General features: G+C 36.3%; 1 protein-coding gene across 1 annotated transcript in view; it reads right to left on the reverse strand.

Moving 5' to 3' along the window:
* Positions 1–16,108, reverse strand: part of APPL1 (adaptor protein, phosphotyrosine interacting with PH domain and leucine zipper 1) — a 35,281-nt gene that overhangs the window by 2,231 nt on the left and 16,942 nt on the right. Inside the window, exons 8-20 of the mRNA XM_080803023.1 lie at positions 14,642–14,788; positions 13,632–13,714; positions 12,567–12,725; positions 11,283–11,471; positions 9,328–9,370; positions 7,284–7,340; positions 4,857–4,948; positions 4,302–4,484; positions 2,715–2,767; positions 1,947–2,121; positions 1,820–1,856; positions 1,066–1,212; positions 17–67 (exon numbers count right to left, since the gene is read on the reverse strand). Of these exons, the coding sequence (XP_080659149.1) occupies positions 17–67; positions 1,066–1,212; positions 1,820–1,856; positions 1,947–2,121; positions 2,715–2,767; positions 4,302–4,484; positions 4,857–4,948; positions 7,284–7,340; positions 9,328–9,370; positions 11,283–11,471; positions 12,567–12,725; positions 13,632–13,714; positions 14,642–14,788 (1,416 nt within the window). The remainder of the gene's footprint in view (positions 1–16; positions 68–1,065; positions 1,213–1,819; positions 1,857–1,946; positions 2,122–2,714; positions 2,768–4,301; positions 4,485–4,856; positions 4,949–7,283; positions 7,341–9,327; positions 9,371–11,282; positions 11,472–12,566; positions 12,726–13,631; positions 13,715–14,641; positions 14,789–16,108) is intronic.

Consider the following 16,108-nt stretch of genomic DNA (forward strand, 5'->3'; position numbering starts at 1 on the left):
AATTTTGGATTCTTACCAGTTCTGCATGCAAAGCTATCTGTTTTGCCAGACCAACAGAATCACAAATCTGAAAGGGGAAAAAGTAGGAAAAGCTCAGGCAGTTCTCACATGGAAGTAATAATTTCAAGTATCCCAATAGCTGAGATAACCAGATTTATAACTCATTGTAATATACTGCTTCAAACAAAAGCTGATTTAAGAATGTTCTAGCCCGGGCGCCTGGGTGGCTCAGTGGGTTAAGCCTCTGCCTTCGGCTCAGGTCATGATCTCAGGGTCCTGGGATCGAGCCCCACATCGGGCTCTCTGCTCGGCAGGGAGCCTGCTTCCCCCTCTCTCTCTGCCTGCCTCTCTGCCTACTTGTGACCTCTCTCTGCCAAATAAATAAAAATCCTTTAAAAAAAAAAAAAAAAAAGAATGTTCTAGCCCCAGGGCATCTGGCTCATTTGGTTAAGTGTCCGACTCTTGATTTCAGCTCAGGTCATGATCTCAGGTCGTGAGACTGAGCCCCATGTTGGACTCTTCAGTCAGCGCAGAGTATGCTTGAGATTCTCACCCTCTCCCTTTGTCTCTCCCCTGCACTCCTGCTCTCTCTCTCTAAATAAATTTAAAAAAAAAAAAAAAAGTTCCAATCCCCACATGAAGCATCTGTGAGTTTTCTTCAGAGTCTCTGAGTTGCTGCTGCTGGGTCTTACCTCTGTCACACACCTCACCTTCCTGTTACAAATTCCTTACTGAAATGGTAAGGTCTGCAAAGAATGAAGCAAGGAGATGCTGATGCTGCTCTAAGCTGAAAACAGCTGAAAAAGGCTGATTGTGGAAATATAATACATTCCCAGAGTAAGTTAATATACTGCATTCCCAGAGCATCAGCTGCCAATGCCCAGGGAAGACCCCGTCTATAGTCAGAAGGCCCAGACTACCTACCAGCTATCTTTAGAGCCAATGGGCTTTGGTAAAACAACTTTGTTGGATTAATCCAAATTTGTTTTTTTCTACAAATCTTACTAAGAACTTCGACTAGGATATATATTTCATAATAGAAACACAATTTGAAAAATCAGGTACCTTTTCCCCCTCATTGTTTGATTCAAATATATAGCAGACTGATGACAGATTACTTTCACTTCTCCCTCCTGATGTCCGAAGAACAAATCCAAAAAGCCTCTTATTTTCCTGGTGTGTAGCGTACAAAACTACACTGGGTAACGGAAACTGCCACAGAAAATATCAGAAGCAAACATGAGATTTTTCAAACTCAAGCACTCTTCTATATGACAAATTCAAGTACTAAGTTATAAAAATATTATAAACAGAACATTAAAGCCAATTTTCTTCTTAACAGAATGGCAATCCAAGAACAAAAATGTCCTATTTGGTTTGGATTACCAGGTAGACCAAGACATTGTTGAATATCAAATTTATTAGTCATTTACACATATTACAAAATCATATTCAATAACAAAAATGGTCCATATTATTAAACGATTAAGAGCATGTACTTCCAGCTATTTCAACACAGGTAATTATAAACTCAATCATGTCCACCTTTTAATTCCTGTTAATGTTTATCCCTTAACTAGGCAGCACATATCCTCCACTAAAAAACTACATATCATACCAGACTGCACTGATTCTTTAAGTATATGGAATGTTCAAATATAAATTTGGGGTGGGGGGACATGGCCATTGGCTTAATTATAACTTGGCCAATCATAATTAATACCACTATTCAATATATACGGTCAGAATTACTATAATGATACAGATGTGTATATGCACAAAGAGACTTCCAATAAAGCTTTAAACATGTGGAACTCACTGTGAGCCTTGTAACTTGTGTCTGTGGATCAATTAACCTATAATTAAAAATTTGGAAAACAAATTTTAATTAGGCTGAAATTAAACATTTTTTCCGACAGTTTTTTAAGGGGAAGGTCATTACTTACTTTAAACAATCACAAGTGACTAATAAATGTGATTCTGTCATACGAAAGATGTTATGGATGGCCCGGGCAGCTAAGATTTGCCGCATTGTTTCATAAACAACATCTGGATTGTCATCTGATTTCACCTCCATAGAACCAAGGAATCGGACAATAAATAACTGATGAAGAATAGAATCTACAAAAGAACAAGGTACATTACATATCTTTAAATTCCACATTTCCTTTCCTTAAGAATAAAATACATTGTCACCTTTTAAATTTTCTAGTGAAAAATTCAACCTTGTCGAAGTATTTAAAAATTACACCTAACTACAGTGTTCAAGGTATAGGAAAATTAAGGTCTCTAATTCAAATAGCAAAAGGTCAGGTTTCAACAATTGATGGTTCTGAGTAAAATAAAAATTCCTTGTACTATTCTTAAAGCTTTTAAATCTCAAATTTATCAAAAATAAATAGTTACTGAGAAAAGAAAAAAAAAGTTAATGGTCCAGTACCAGAAGAAAACACCAGCTCCTAGGAAAAGCTTAAAGGATATCTTCTGCATTGAGAATTTGACTCTGAGGTCCAAAGTACGATATTTTATAATTTTAATGAAATCTTTAAGCCTGATTTAGTTCTGCTGCTTTGAGTACTATGAGCAAAAAGAAAACTGTGAAGTAAAGCTACCATTAAAATAGCATACATCAGAACAAATATATACAACAAATTCTTCACACAGTTTACAGCTGAGAATTTTTAAAATATAAGAATACTGCACAACTGTTTTACCTTCAGTTTCAGATTTTGTACCTCCTCCAGATTCTCCAAATGGATTTGTGCGCCTGAAAAGTTTTTCAAAAATTATGAACCAATGGTCAGTTACCATAAGCCATACGGAAGAAATCTCAATCATTGAAACTGGAGTTATAAACTAAGAGTCACAAAAACTTGTACATACATTTTTTAAAAAGCTCTAAAATGCCCCATCCTGTTAAGGAACTACTATCAATGGCCACTTTACTCTGACAAAGGCCCCTGCCTTCACACTTAGTAGGCTGAACTCAACGCTGCTGCATTCTAGAAGAGGTAGATGAGCTGACATGTAGACATACATACATATAACCCCACATACACCCCAATATCGTATAAACCATGTTGTGAAAGTCCTTGAATTTAAATAAAGAGGGACAGAACAGCTGATTTAGCTTCAACTTTAGCTACTTGAGAAAAATGCCAGGGATTTCTTAGGATTGCAAAAACCTCTTTTTAGGTCCTCAAAGTACATACTGTAAGTTAATTATGCTAATTTGAACACTGTCTAGTTTTAAACCTGGATTTCTCAAGGCATACATAACAGAATGCAAGAAGAAAAGCTAATTAGTGATGGGAGCTACCTCCCTCCTCAGTGTGAGTGGCTCTTGGCGCACACACACAATGAAGGAAAAAAATACAATTCAAAATGGTTTTGTAGGGGTGCCTGGGTGGCTCAGTGTGTTAAGCCTCTGCCTTCGGCTCGGGTCATGATCTCAGGGTCCTGGGATCGAGCCCCACATCGGGCTCTCTGCTCAGCAGGGAGCCTGCTTCCCTCTCTCTCTCTCTCTGCCTGCCTCTCTGCCTACTTGTGATCTCTGTCAAATAAATAAATAAATAAATCTTTAAAAAAATAGGTTTTGTAAGCAAACAGAGAGCTAAGTAGTTTTAAAATAATGTTGGCCTTAAGACAACATGAAATTGATCTCTATAATTGATGTCTGAACTTTTATATAAAATGCTAAATATATTTCTGTGATCAAATACAAATTATTTTTTTCTTGGTCACAGCCACGTATATCCAAATTAGTATCAATTTGTTAGGCGCCCAACCTACTTAAATAAATGATTTGCTGTGACATTTCCTTCATCCCAGAGCCAAAGAAAAATTCTAACAGCTTTCACATTTCTCGTTATACAACCAGAAGATGTTTTATTAATAATTCACAGCATGATAATGTTTTAGTCTTCCTGGAGATTTCTTATTCTGACCCAAGACGATATTCTTCTTACAAACCTAGAGCACATGTACTACTCTGAATTTCTAAAATAGTGTCATGACCTAAAGATAGGACTGTCAACTTTCTTCTGTAATTTTAAGAGCAAATACCAGAAGTAGATCTGATAAGCAATTCAAAATTAAATATTTTTAGAACTAAATTATCTTCACTTATTTACCTGAGGCAGAAAACAAAAACCTGCATGATTCTTTCCCGACTATCAAAATTAGGTATAGAAGGTACAACATAATTGATACATATGTGTGAGAGAGGACTCTCAACTGCAAAAATGGAATCATAAGCCTAACAGACCACAGAACAATATCCCTATGACGCCATCGCCCACCTGCCTCCCTGGCCAAAGGCTTTTGCTTGGCCAGGCTGGTCTTCACACACAGGAGAAATGATGTCAAACTGTATTGGAGTATCTGGAGCAACAAGAGAATCTAGAGAAAGGGCAGCCAGATTTGTGGACTCAGATCCTAAGGATCCCGAGCTGCTGGTTCGAGCTGTTGGTGGCCGAGATTGTCTAAACACAGAAGAAAACCAGAAGACATTGCATTAAGTTTTCTCTTTTTGAAACTGAATACGCTCTATCAGAAAAGAAAATATAATTTTATAAGTTAAAGAGAGGAGAAGAAATTTCAATAACAGACTTTTCTTTCCAATGACTAAATTCAAAAACATAAATGATCTCAATCTATAGATAAAGCACTAGGGCCATCTGGAATTATTTATTTAGCACTCTAGCTGGTAAATTTACCAACCTGAAAATATACACTTTCTATATTTTGGGGAAACTATTTCATACTAATGTAAGTAGAACTGCTAAAATCAAAGTGTTTGCTAACACTTTCAAAAGCCCATATGGTTTCAAATAACCCAAAGTCTGGTAACTCACGCTGCCGGCCGCAGACTCTCGTGCCTCTGCTGGAAAGATGGGGAAGGAGTGACAGCTTCCAAAGCTGACTGATTTACTCGTGCTGCAATTTCCTATTTTGTTTTAAAAAGGACTAGAATTGGTAAAGCAAGGAAACCAAAAGTTTGAATACAGTTGTCAGAATGTTCTTGAGTTACATTTAAAATGCAAATTGGAGTCACTAAAGTAGTTCCACATTGTCTTAAGATACATAATTAACTTCGTAACATTATAACTTAAGCTTCCTCTTACTTCTTACAGACATAGATATTTAAATATTTAACTACCAGAATTTTTTGGATTAGGTTTGTAGTGTTAGCACCTAATACAGCACCTACTATATGGGTACTCAATACATTTGTTAAATAATGAAATTCAGAAGGAGTAGGAATAGCCACAAAATATCAAAATATTAAAATATTTTATGACTATACTGCTGATGTTTTCATGATCTTCCAGAATATATTTATGCTCAGAAAAATCTATGTATTTTTTGATGAAGTTATCATAGATATTTTTAGGCCAAAATCTGAAAGAAAACTTCCTATAAGAGATATTTTTAAACTTACTGTTTTAATTCAAACACTGGCTACTTTGTAAAATAATATTTACATTAGAAAAAAAAAATCCTAACACTTTTGCATTTCTTTGTCTTATAGTTAGCAAAAATATCAAAACAATGCCACAAATTGAACAGAATTTCTTCTCTCATTAAGAACAGATAAAGTAATTCTGAATCATCTGGAAAATACTACTTAAAATTTAGAGTTCTGATAGTCTGTGGGAAAAGTAAGATAACCCTGAATTATTCAGACCCAAACACTGTATTCACCATGTATTCCCTAGATATTAACAGGTCATCCAACTTCCATTTTAATTTTTTGGTGCTCCCAAGTAACGTAACAGAAAGGAAAAACTAACCTGGCAAGAGATCAAATTAGTGCAAGCAAAAGGCTTCTTTACAATTAGCAATTGGCACTGATTTTCTTAGATTACACTCATAAGATTATAAAACTAACAGAAGTTACTAATATTTTGGAGGTCATGAAATATTGTTTCTTTGGTTCAAAACTTTTCCTAGGCATCTAAATTCTAGATGTCTTGGCTGGTACCTCAAAGCCATTAATGATAAATACAGAACTCTTTTAAATTGCTCTTCTGTTCACTTGAGCTTAAAACCTGAAAATCATCTTTATTTCATCTCTTTCATCCTTTACATTGGTCAGTTACTAACTAGTCCAGATGATTTCTTTTTACCTCTTTCTACAATGCATTATTTCTTCTCTCTTTTGATTACCACACCTGTTCAGACCCTCAGTTCATGCCTGAACTAGGATAATGGTCTCCTAGATGTTTCCAGATGCTCCTGTCTAATCACCCAATTATACCAACAACAGTTTTAAGACTTAGAAGGATGGCGGCTCCCTACAGAAATCAGTCCTGCTCTGCCTCAACTGAAATCATCAGCCCTGCACAGCCCTGGCAGGCAGCCAGGTTTATTGCACAGATGGGCCCACTGAGACTGGCAGAGGTTACATAGCTCCTGCCCCAAACCAAGTCTTTTCCCAACTACGCTGCAGCATGGATGCACTTGATTCCTTCCAGAGTTCTCCGCACCCCTGGGTTCTTCTGTGTGTTTGGATTCACCTATGCAGCTAAGTTCATCTAGTTTGATAGGCTTGCCACTCAAAGTGTAACTGGCAAAAACCTGGAGTTCAGGCCACCTCATCTTAGACATACTCTGCATTTTAACAAGATCCCCAGGTGATTTGTATGCACATTTCAGCTATTTTTCTCTAATAAGAACCTTCAACTCCAATTATACTACAGGTTTCATAAGCACATCATTTCTGCCTTTATGCTTTTGTTTTTATTCTCATAGGAGAATATGTTTTATTCTCATAGGAGAATATACTTTTCTCACGTTTTATTCTCAAAACATGGACATATCTTAGCCAGCTTGGAATCCTACCATCTCCATAATTTTCTCTAAAACTAAAGTCCACATTGATCTTAACATTCTCAAATCTTAAGCTTTTAGTCATTAGCATACACTTTCAACCACATAGTTTTATACACAGTGTTACTTAAAGTTTTCGTTTTGTATTTCCATACACACAGGCTCCTATAGGGCAAAGCCATGGCTTCCTTTTCTTTTGTATTCTTCTCCATGGCGCTCAACCCAAAGCCAAACATGGGACTGATGCCCAGTAAAAATTTGTTAGCTGATCAATGTCAGTTACTTCTGAAATACTTTATCTTTCTAGGAAGACCAAACGCTCTTACAGGGATACATTAAAGCTACTCATTCAAGGGCAAATTAAAAGACTTCAGAACTTGGGGAATTATGAAATAAAAAATAATCATTCATTTTTGCCAAGTCTGGATACCATAAAATAAAAATATTACCTCTGGGTTTTCACTTAAATATATTTGTTTGGATATGTTATTTATAGTACAGATCCACTGCAAGAGAAAAAATAGAAAAATATGATTAATATTTTGTTCTATAGTTCTTCTCTTCTAAAAGAATCTTCAATATTTCACTGAATAAAAGTTCCATTAGAAGTAGCACATAAGGGACGCCTGGGTGGCTCAGTTGGTTAAGCCGCTGCCTTTGGCTCAGGTCATGATCCCAGGGTCTTGGGATAGAGTCCCGCCATCGGGCTCCTTAGGGCTCGGCAGGGAGCCTGCTTCTCTCGCTGCCTCTGCCTGCCTCTCTGCCTGCTTGTGTGTACACTCTCTCTCTCTCTCTCTCTGGCAAATAAATAAAATCTTAAAAAAAAAATTAATAAGAAAAAAAAAGAAGTAGCACATAACTGGGGCACATGGGTGGCTCATTTGGTTAGGCATCTGCCTTCAGCTCAGGTCATGATCTCAGGGTCCTGGGATCAAGGCACAAGTCAGGCTCCCTGCTCAGTAGGGAGTCCATGTCTCCTTCTCCCTCTGCCCTTCCCCTCCACTAGTGCTATCTAATAAACAAAATCCTTTTTTTAAAAAAAGATTTTATTTATTTGAGATGGAGAGGAAGAGAGAATGAGAAGAGAGAGGTCAGCGGCAAAAGCAGACTCCTTGGGGCGCCTGGGTGGCTCAGTGGGTTAAAGCCTCTGCCTTCGGCTCAGGTCATGATCCCAGGGTCCTGGGATCGAGCCCCGCATCGGGCTCTCTGCTCAGCAGGGAGCCTGCTTCCCCCCCCCCTCTCTGCCTACTTGTGATCTCTGTCTGTCAAATAAATAAATAAAATCTTTAAAAAAAAAAAAAGAAAAAAAGCAGACTCCCTGCTGAGCAGGGAGCCCAATGTGGGACTCGATCCTAGGACTCCAGGATCATGACCCGAGCCAAACGCAGTCGCTTAACCAACTGAGTCACCTATGCCCCCAATAAATAAAATCTTAAAAAAAAAAAAAAAGGCCCAAATTAACTTTATACAAGCAAATAAAAAAAAAACCAATAATGTTAAGTTACAATTTAATAGTCTATATTTGTCTTTTATATCACTCCCCCTCTTACTCCCTACCAAATAAGATAGTCTGAACTCAGATATCATGATTAACACCAATAAAAAAGTTAAGAGCTAAATATATTCCTAGTGAATGCATTTTACATACTTCTTTTTTCAGATTTATAACTAACATAGAAAATGCTCTCTTCCACATTTTCTGTTTCACACTCGAGGACTCCAGTCCACAATGAGTTTCATTAAACTAATAATCTGGTAAACCTGGCAGAGAGCAGACATTTGTCTACATTCCTCACAAACCAAAAGCAAGTTTTAAAACCTACTCCTTTGCACAAGAGGCAAATAAAAATAGATTTCTATATAATTTCTAACCTTGTCTTTTAGCAACACAGTTACAATACCAGATAAAGTGGCTTAAAATCAACTACAGTATATTTTCATTGAAGAATATTTCTCAGGACAAAGGTTTTGAAGCGTCAGTTCTTGGTGTTAACTTACCTTCCATATTTGGTGTACTAGAAGTAAAAATGGAGCCAAAAATAAAAGACTCATGAGGAAGAACAGACACTCCCAAATTTTTGTTTTTCTGTCTTTCATTTCTCCAAGGTTTTAAGCTTTACTTGCTTCCTGCCATGCTATATCAGCTGCCACTATGTTCTTACTGCAGCAAATACTGTCTCAGAAAGTTGATGAGAGAAGGGAATAAATTAACTGTCACCTCATGATACTAACAGCTTGCCAGATAGCAACAGTCACAAGGTCATTTCTGAAGTTGAGCCTTTAAAAAGACAAGACACCAATGATCTCTAAGGTCTCCTTTAATAGGTCTACCTATAAAAGTCTCTGTGAAACTTGATGTTTCTTGAGGACAACAGATTTTTATGAAAAAAAAATTTTTAATTAACTAGGATTTTCTACATTTCTATCTTAATATTTAGTTACTGAAATATCTTAAAATGTTGCTGAAGAAAATAACTTTAGAAAAAATTTTACCTCCTCATGGTCTTTTTTACTTTCTGCTTGCAAAATTGAAGATCTGAAAAATAAAAAAGAAAGAAGTTTGACCCTCAATTTAAAAAAAGATCTGAGAAAATTTTTTATCTTTTAAAGTACATGTAAAACCAATTGGTATCAAAACTAAAAAAATCCAAAACACACAACCAATCAATATCTTAGTTAGGAAAAGGAGACTACCTGGGGCTGGACTCAGATTTTAACAACTCTTGACTTTGGCTATCTGTGCCAAGATATACCAAAAAAGAAACAGGTGCTGGTTTTCAGAAGACAGCCTATAACAAAGGTACACTGCAAATAAGACGATGCATTTCAACTTTTTGATGTTTATCATATATATTTCAAATGTAAATCAGTGATCCTAACAGAAAACACTAATTGTACTCATTATTTCTCCATAAATACAGTCAAATAAAAAAACTTTTTTTTTTTTTTTAAGATCTTATTTATTTATTTGTCAGAGACAGAGAGACAGAGAGCACAAGCAGGCAGAGGCAGAGAGAGAGGCAGGCTCCCCACTGAGCAAGGAGCCCAATGTGGAACTCGACCCCAGGACCCCGGGATCATGACCTGAGCCAAAGGCAGCGGCCTAACCGACCGAGCCACCCAGGCATCCCGTCAAATAAAAAATTTTAATGTATCAATCACTAACTTCAGGATATTTAGCTTTTCTATAGATGTTATTTTGTGCTCGCTTTGGCAGCACATATCCTATAGATGTTATTTTAAGAGTTAAGAGAAAAATTAACTAATTTTGAATCATACCAGGAATGTGAAATGGGAAATCATATTAAGCATTATTAGCAATAAAACTGAAAAAAAAAATGTAAATTCCTATACTAACATATTAACAATTTGGTAAACACAGGGACTCCCAACATCCAGCATGATAAATGACACAGTCACTGACATTTATTACATATTTAAAGAAGGAATATGAAATTAAACAACTGATAAAAGACAATGAACCATAACATCTTAACATGCTGCTTCAGAACAGTAAGAAAGATCAAAAACAGTATTTTAAGCAAGAAAAAACTGCAGATAACTTAAACATCTATAACTAGGAAAAATTTTAGATTATGGTATATATCCTTAGATGGATTATAACATAGTCATTGTGAAATGTTTTTAATAAGTAGCTACAGATCCAAAGTATATATACAGTATTTCCTCAAATATTTTTTAAAAATGTAGTTAAAATAAAAACCGTAAGGCAACAGACCAAAAAGTTAATTTGTTGCTTCTAGTTAGTGAGATTATTCTTTCAGTATTCAATACTCCTTTTTTATATTTTTCTGTATTTTCCAAAAAATTTGTTGTAAAGGCTACTCTATGGATTCTCAATTAATACAAAGGTAACAGAAGTCTTAAAAATCGCATATACACATTAATGGACTAAATCATTAATTTAACCAGAAATATTTAACATTTAAAAATGAGTGCATTTACTACATGTCAGGCACAATACATAAGTTAGACTTCTCTTCTGTACAATAATATACAAAGTAGGGATTATGACTCACACACCCCCATTTCACATGTAAAAACTTATGTATGTAACTTATCTAAGACCACACAGTAAGTAGCAGATCACGAATTTGAACTTTCTGACCCCAGGGTTAGGGCTCTTTCCACTAACTTGTGTTGCCTTCCCCCATATGGAGCAAAATTTTTCAGTGAACAGTATCCTAATAAGAAATCACTGGTTTTTACCATTTGCCCTTGTTTTAACAACCTCAAAATATTAAGACTTCATTTAACCAAGTCAGAAAGGAAAATTCATCTCATTTCTACATAATTAAAAAAGAAAATTATCTTAATACATAATAAGCCTAAAGTAGCTATAAAATGTCTGAATGAGAAGGAATTATTATGCATTTCAATAATTTAAAATACGACAGACCGTATTAACACTAGGAAAAAATACTAACTTTTTTCCATCAAAGGAAGTGATCTGAAAACAGTACCGCCTGTCTTCACAGTCCACAGCCATTACTGAGCAGTTGTCAATGTCCATGGCCAGGCCACCTGCCACATCCCCTCGCGCCTGACTCATTAAGTTTCCACCCTGCGTGAAGTAAAACTGTCTGTCCCAGGTAGATGACACCAAGCCTGTTTTACTAAACGAAGAAAGTACATTCAATCTTTAATAACAACACACCTGAAATCTCATCATAAGCCAGACACAAGATAAAGCACATCACAAAGAAACAGCTTGCAAAAAGGCACAAAGGTGCCTACAAAATATATGTTTTTCAGTCTCTAAAATAAATTCACGTACACTGAGCCACTTTTGTGTTTGTGTATTTCCAAAAAAAAGCTGGAAGGTATCAAACTGCAACTGTTATAATAATGCTCCATAAATTATAGTTCAACTTTCAGGAGAAGAAATTCAAATGAAAAGAATTCATTTTACTTCTAAGGTGAACTTGCTTTATCTTTATCTTTTATCTTTAGATAAAAACTTTTAGAAGTTGGGGCACCTGGATGGCTCAGTTGTTGAGCTCTGCCTTCAGTTCAGGTCATGATCTCAGAGTCCTGGGATCGAGCCCCACGCCAGGCTCTCTGCTCAGCAGGGAGTCTGCTTCTCCCTCTTCCACGCCCCCTGCTTGTGTTCCCTCTCTCTCTGTCAAATAAATAAATAAAATCTTCAAAAAAAAAATTTTTTTTAACTTTTAAAAGTTGACCTGATGGTATAATTACATTTTAAAGTATAATAAAAATGATGTTTAAAAAAAGATTTTATTTATTTGACAGAGACACAGTGAGAGGGAACACAAGCAGGGGGAATAGGAGTGGGAGAGGGAGAAGCAGACTTCCCACTGAGCACAGAGCCCGATGTGGGGCTCGATCCCAGGATCCTGGGATCATGACCCAAGCAAATGGCAGATGCCTAACGACTGAGCCACCCAGGCACCCCATAAAAATGGTATTTAATAGCATTCATGTAATGCTAGATTTAAACTCAAATTCATCTCACTTTAAAAATAATTCTAAATTATTCAATAAATATCTAAACAGAATTATACTTCTGAAAATTATTCATGTATTCCACCTCTCAAAAAGCTGACAAAAAACATGAATACCGCTAACTAAAAAGATTCAACTTTCAGTAAAACAAAATAATTTAGCAGACAATATCAATCATACATTATATTCACTTGATACTACCTTATATGATATACAACATATGAAAATAACTATAGTTTTCTTACTTCCTAGCATTAAGGTATCCAGCCTTCCGGGTTAAGTTTCGATTAACAGGAAATTTCATGGGATCTGGGTCAGGCACATATAAGGGGTCACTGGCTACTTCCAAATCTTCTATTGTCTGCTGCATGGTCTCGACATCATTGTCCATTTCCCTACGAACGCTAACACAGAAAATATATTATTTACTACCAACCACAACAAAGAACTCCTTACCAATCATGTTTATCTATATATTTGCCTTGCATATCTTTTCTTAAAGACAGCAACAACGGCACAGGTGGTTAAAATAACATGAACGCATGATGAAATAGCTTTACATTTTATTTGAAAGTAGGTATTATGGAAATAATACCAAGTAAAAAAATGGATGAAGCCACATTGAATAGTCAACTTTGGAATAATTTTCAAAGTGTCCTGCATATCCCAGACTGACCATATCACTGATCAGAATTTTGAACCTGCTTAGAACTGCTTGCTCTTGGGGCGCCTGGGTGGCTCAGATGGTTAGGCGTCTGCCTTCGGCTCAGGTCATGATCCCAGGGTCCTGGGATCAAGCCCAACATCGGGCTCCCTGCTCATCAGGGAGTCCACTTCTCCCTCTCTCTCTACTGTCTGCCCTGCTTGTGTTCTCCCACTCTATCAAATAAATAAATAAAATCTTAAAAAAAAAACAAAAACAAAACTGCTTGCTCTCTTTAAGTTTTCATGGCTTAGAAAGCAAGATTTATTTAGTAACTCCCATCTGTTCCCCACAGTTTAGGTAATTGTGAAGATAATGAACTTACGGATAATTACTATTATGTGTCTGTTATACACAAACATAAAATCTAGGTTAGAATAAAATATCATCAAACTTGACAGAGCTATGAAATTCAGAGCTCAGATTCTGTGGAAAAGATGGTGAAAAATCAAGAAGTATCCATGAGCCATGTGAGACATAGTCTCATGGCAAGGAGGGGCAAATAGGCCCTCAGGAAATTCAACGCTAAATATTTTTAGATTATGGCATTTAGTTGTTAACTTATTCTCATAACTTCATTTTCAATTTTAAGGAAGAAAGTACTTACTTCTGTACACTTGTTCCAATATTAGTCAAGAATTCTTCCAGCTGTTCACTGAGATTTTCAGAACCCATCTTAAAGAAACTTATCTGGGGCAAGAAGGTGTGTGAGTGGGAGGATGAACAACAGAAACATACACATACAAGAAACACAGTGAATCATATAAACAATCTCCAAAGTACATGGTAAGGTAAAGAACAAAGGAGTATTCCCGTTTGTGCACTAGTTTACAATGACTTTTACTGGGCTTGGAACCATTGAAGAAACCAGACTTCAATTTCACTGTACATCTTTGTAAGCAATTATAAAATTAGAAAATGTTAAAATATATATAATAATATATATATAACATTATATATAATAATGTTAAAATATATATAATATTATATAATATTATATAATATATATAATATATAATTAACTCTTACATTTATACAAAGATATATGTTATATTGAGGAATAATAAGCACTCTTATTTGAAGGAATATTCAAATTTCTTTAAACTCTTAATTTTTAGGGGTGTGCCATCACATATTACCCAAATTCACTTTTCTAGCCTCCTTCCTGATGCAAACCTCTTGGGACACTTTGGAGCTCATCTATTATATTTTTACCTCAGGAGGTATGCAAGGAACAGGAAACAAACTCAAACTTGCCCATTCTCTTTCAAATCTATTCCAAAGTCAGAGTGAATGGAAATTCCATCAGTAGGAGTAACTCCAGAATTCATTTAGCTTTCTGTTCCCTGTCCCTCACCTGTGATGGACAAGACCTTAATACTAGGTAAGTGTTTTCATTTACCCTAAAGTATGTGAAATCTTCATTTGCAAGGAAAACCATCCTAACTTTCTCAAAATAGCATTCTGATGACATTTTAAATTACTTTTGGAAACAGAGATCCAAATAGAATATTTTGACTTTAGTTTGTAATACCCTTACACTTCACATAAACATCAAACTTAACATAAAGTTTTTAGGACAGTTATAATCCAAAACACAGTGCAGTCAGTATTTACCTGAGCTTGCATGTACCCAAGTAGAGGTTCTAACAGTGCTATTTTCTTTTTGTATTGAAGAGTATTTAATGCACAAAAATAATGCATCATGGTCTGGTGTTGTTTTTTTCTCGAAGTGTAGACATCTTCTGTTACTTCATACTTTACCTTTGAGTAAAAACATTAAAAATACTATTATTTCCTTAATTATGTAATTATCTTTAATTATCTTTAGTAGTGGCTGTAGGGAAGAGCCTATCCAAGGAAAAATGTGTATCAACTATGCATCTTTATTTTCTGAGATAGTAGAAATCCTATAAAATACCAACCACTCCATCTTAAAATGCACATTTAAAGCAGAATTCTGCACGTAACTAAGTGTGGCAGAGTCTACCACACTGATCAAAGGCAGATAGGGGTTTGGTATTAGCTTAGTCATTAGGTTTTTGTTTGTTTGTTTTTTAGTCATTAGTTTTTGATCTTGGTCAGTTCACAGCATACTTCTCTTCTGGTTCTCTCCTGCTGTTCTTCCTCTCTTGTACTTGTTTTCTTTCACCCACACTTAAAATACTTCTGTTCCTTTAAGTTCTTGTATTCAGACAATATTTATTGAGCACCTATTATGTAATATGCATTAGGCTCTTCTCTCTTCTTGCTTTCCTTAGAATACCAATATGAATACCAGTACTAAGAATATTCCAATACACCAATGACTCCCAAATTTTTAACTCTCACCTTTCACTTTTTTTGTAATTTTATTTATTAATGTGAGAGACAGACAGAAAGCACGAGCAGGGAGAGGGAGAAGCAGACTCCCTGCTGAGTGGAGAGCCTGACGCAGGTCTTGATCCCAGGATTCTGGGATCATGACCTGAGCCGGAGGCAGATGCCCAACTGACTGAGCCATCCAGACAGTCCTTGCCCTTCACTCTCCTAAGCGTCAGAGGAAGCACATTTCCAGCTGGGTTTCTCTCTATGTGTGTGTGGATGTGCACTCGTGCACAAATGTGTGTTTAAATATGCTGGACATGTACAAAACTGAATACAGTATCTTCCCCTCAAAGCCTCTGTTTATTAGCTTTTTATTATTTTTAAAGATATTTGTAGGGGCACCTGGGTGGCTCAGTGGGTTGGGCCTCTGCCTTCGGCTCAGGTCATGATCTCAGGGTCCTGGGATCGAGCCCCGCGTCAGGCTCTCTGCTCAGCGGGGAGCCTGCTTCCCTTCCTCTCTCTCTCTGCCTGCCTCTCTGCCTACTTGTGATCTCTGTCAAATAAATAAAATAAAATAAAAAAAAGATATTCGTATTTATTTGAGAATAAGAGCGAGCGGTGGGGAGGGGCTAAGGGAGGAGAAAGAGAAGCAGACTCCCCGCTGAGTAAGGAGCCTAATGCAGGGATCAATCCCAGGACCCCAGGATCACGACCTGAGCTGAAGGCAGACACTTCATCAATGGAGCCATCTAGGTGCCCCTGCTTCTTAGCTCTCCT

The sequence above is a fragment of the Martes martes genome (assembly GCF_963455335.1).
Source record: "Martes martes genome assembly, chromosome: 1".
NCBI lineage: Eukaryota > Metazoa > Chordata > Mammalia > Carnivora > Mustelidae > Martes > Martes martes.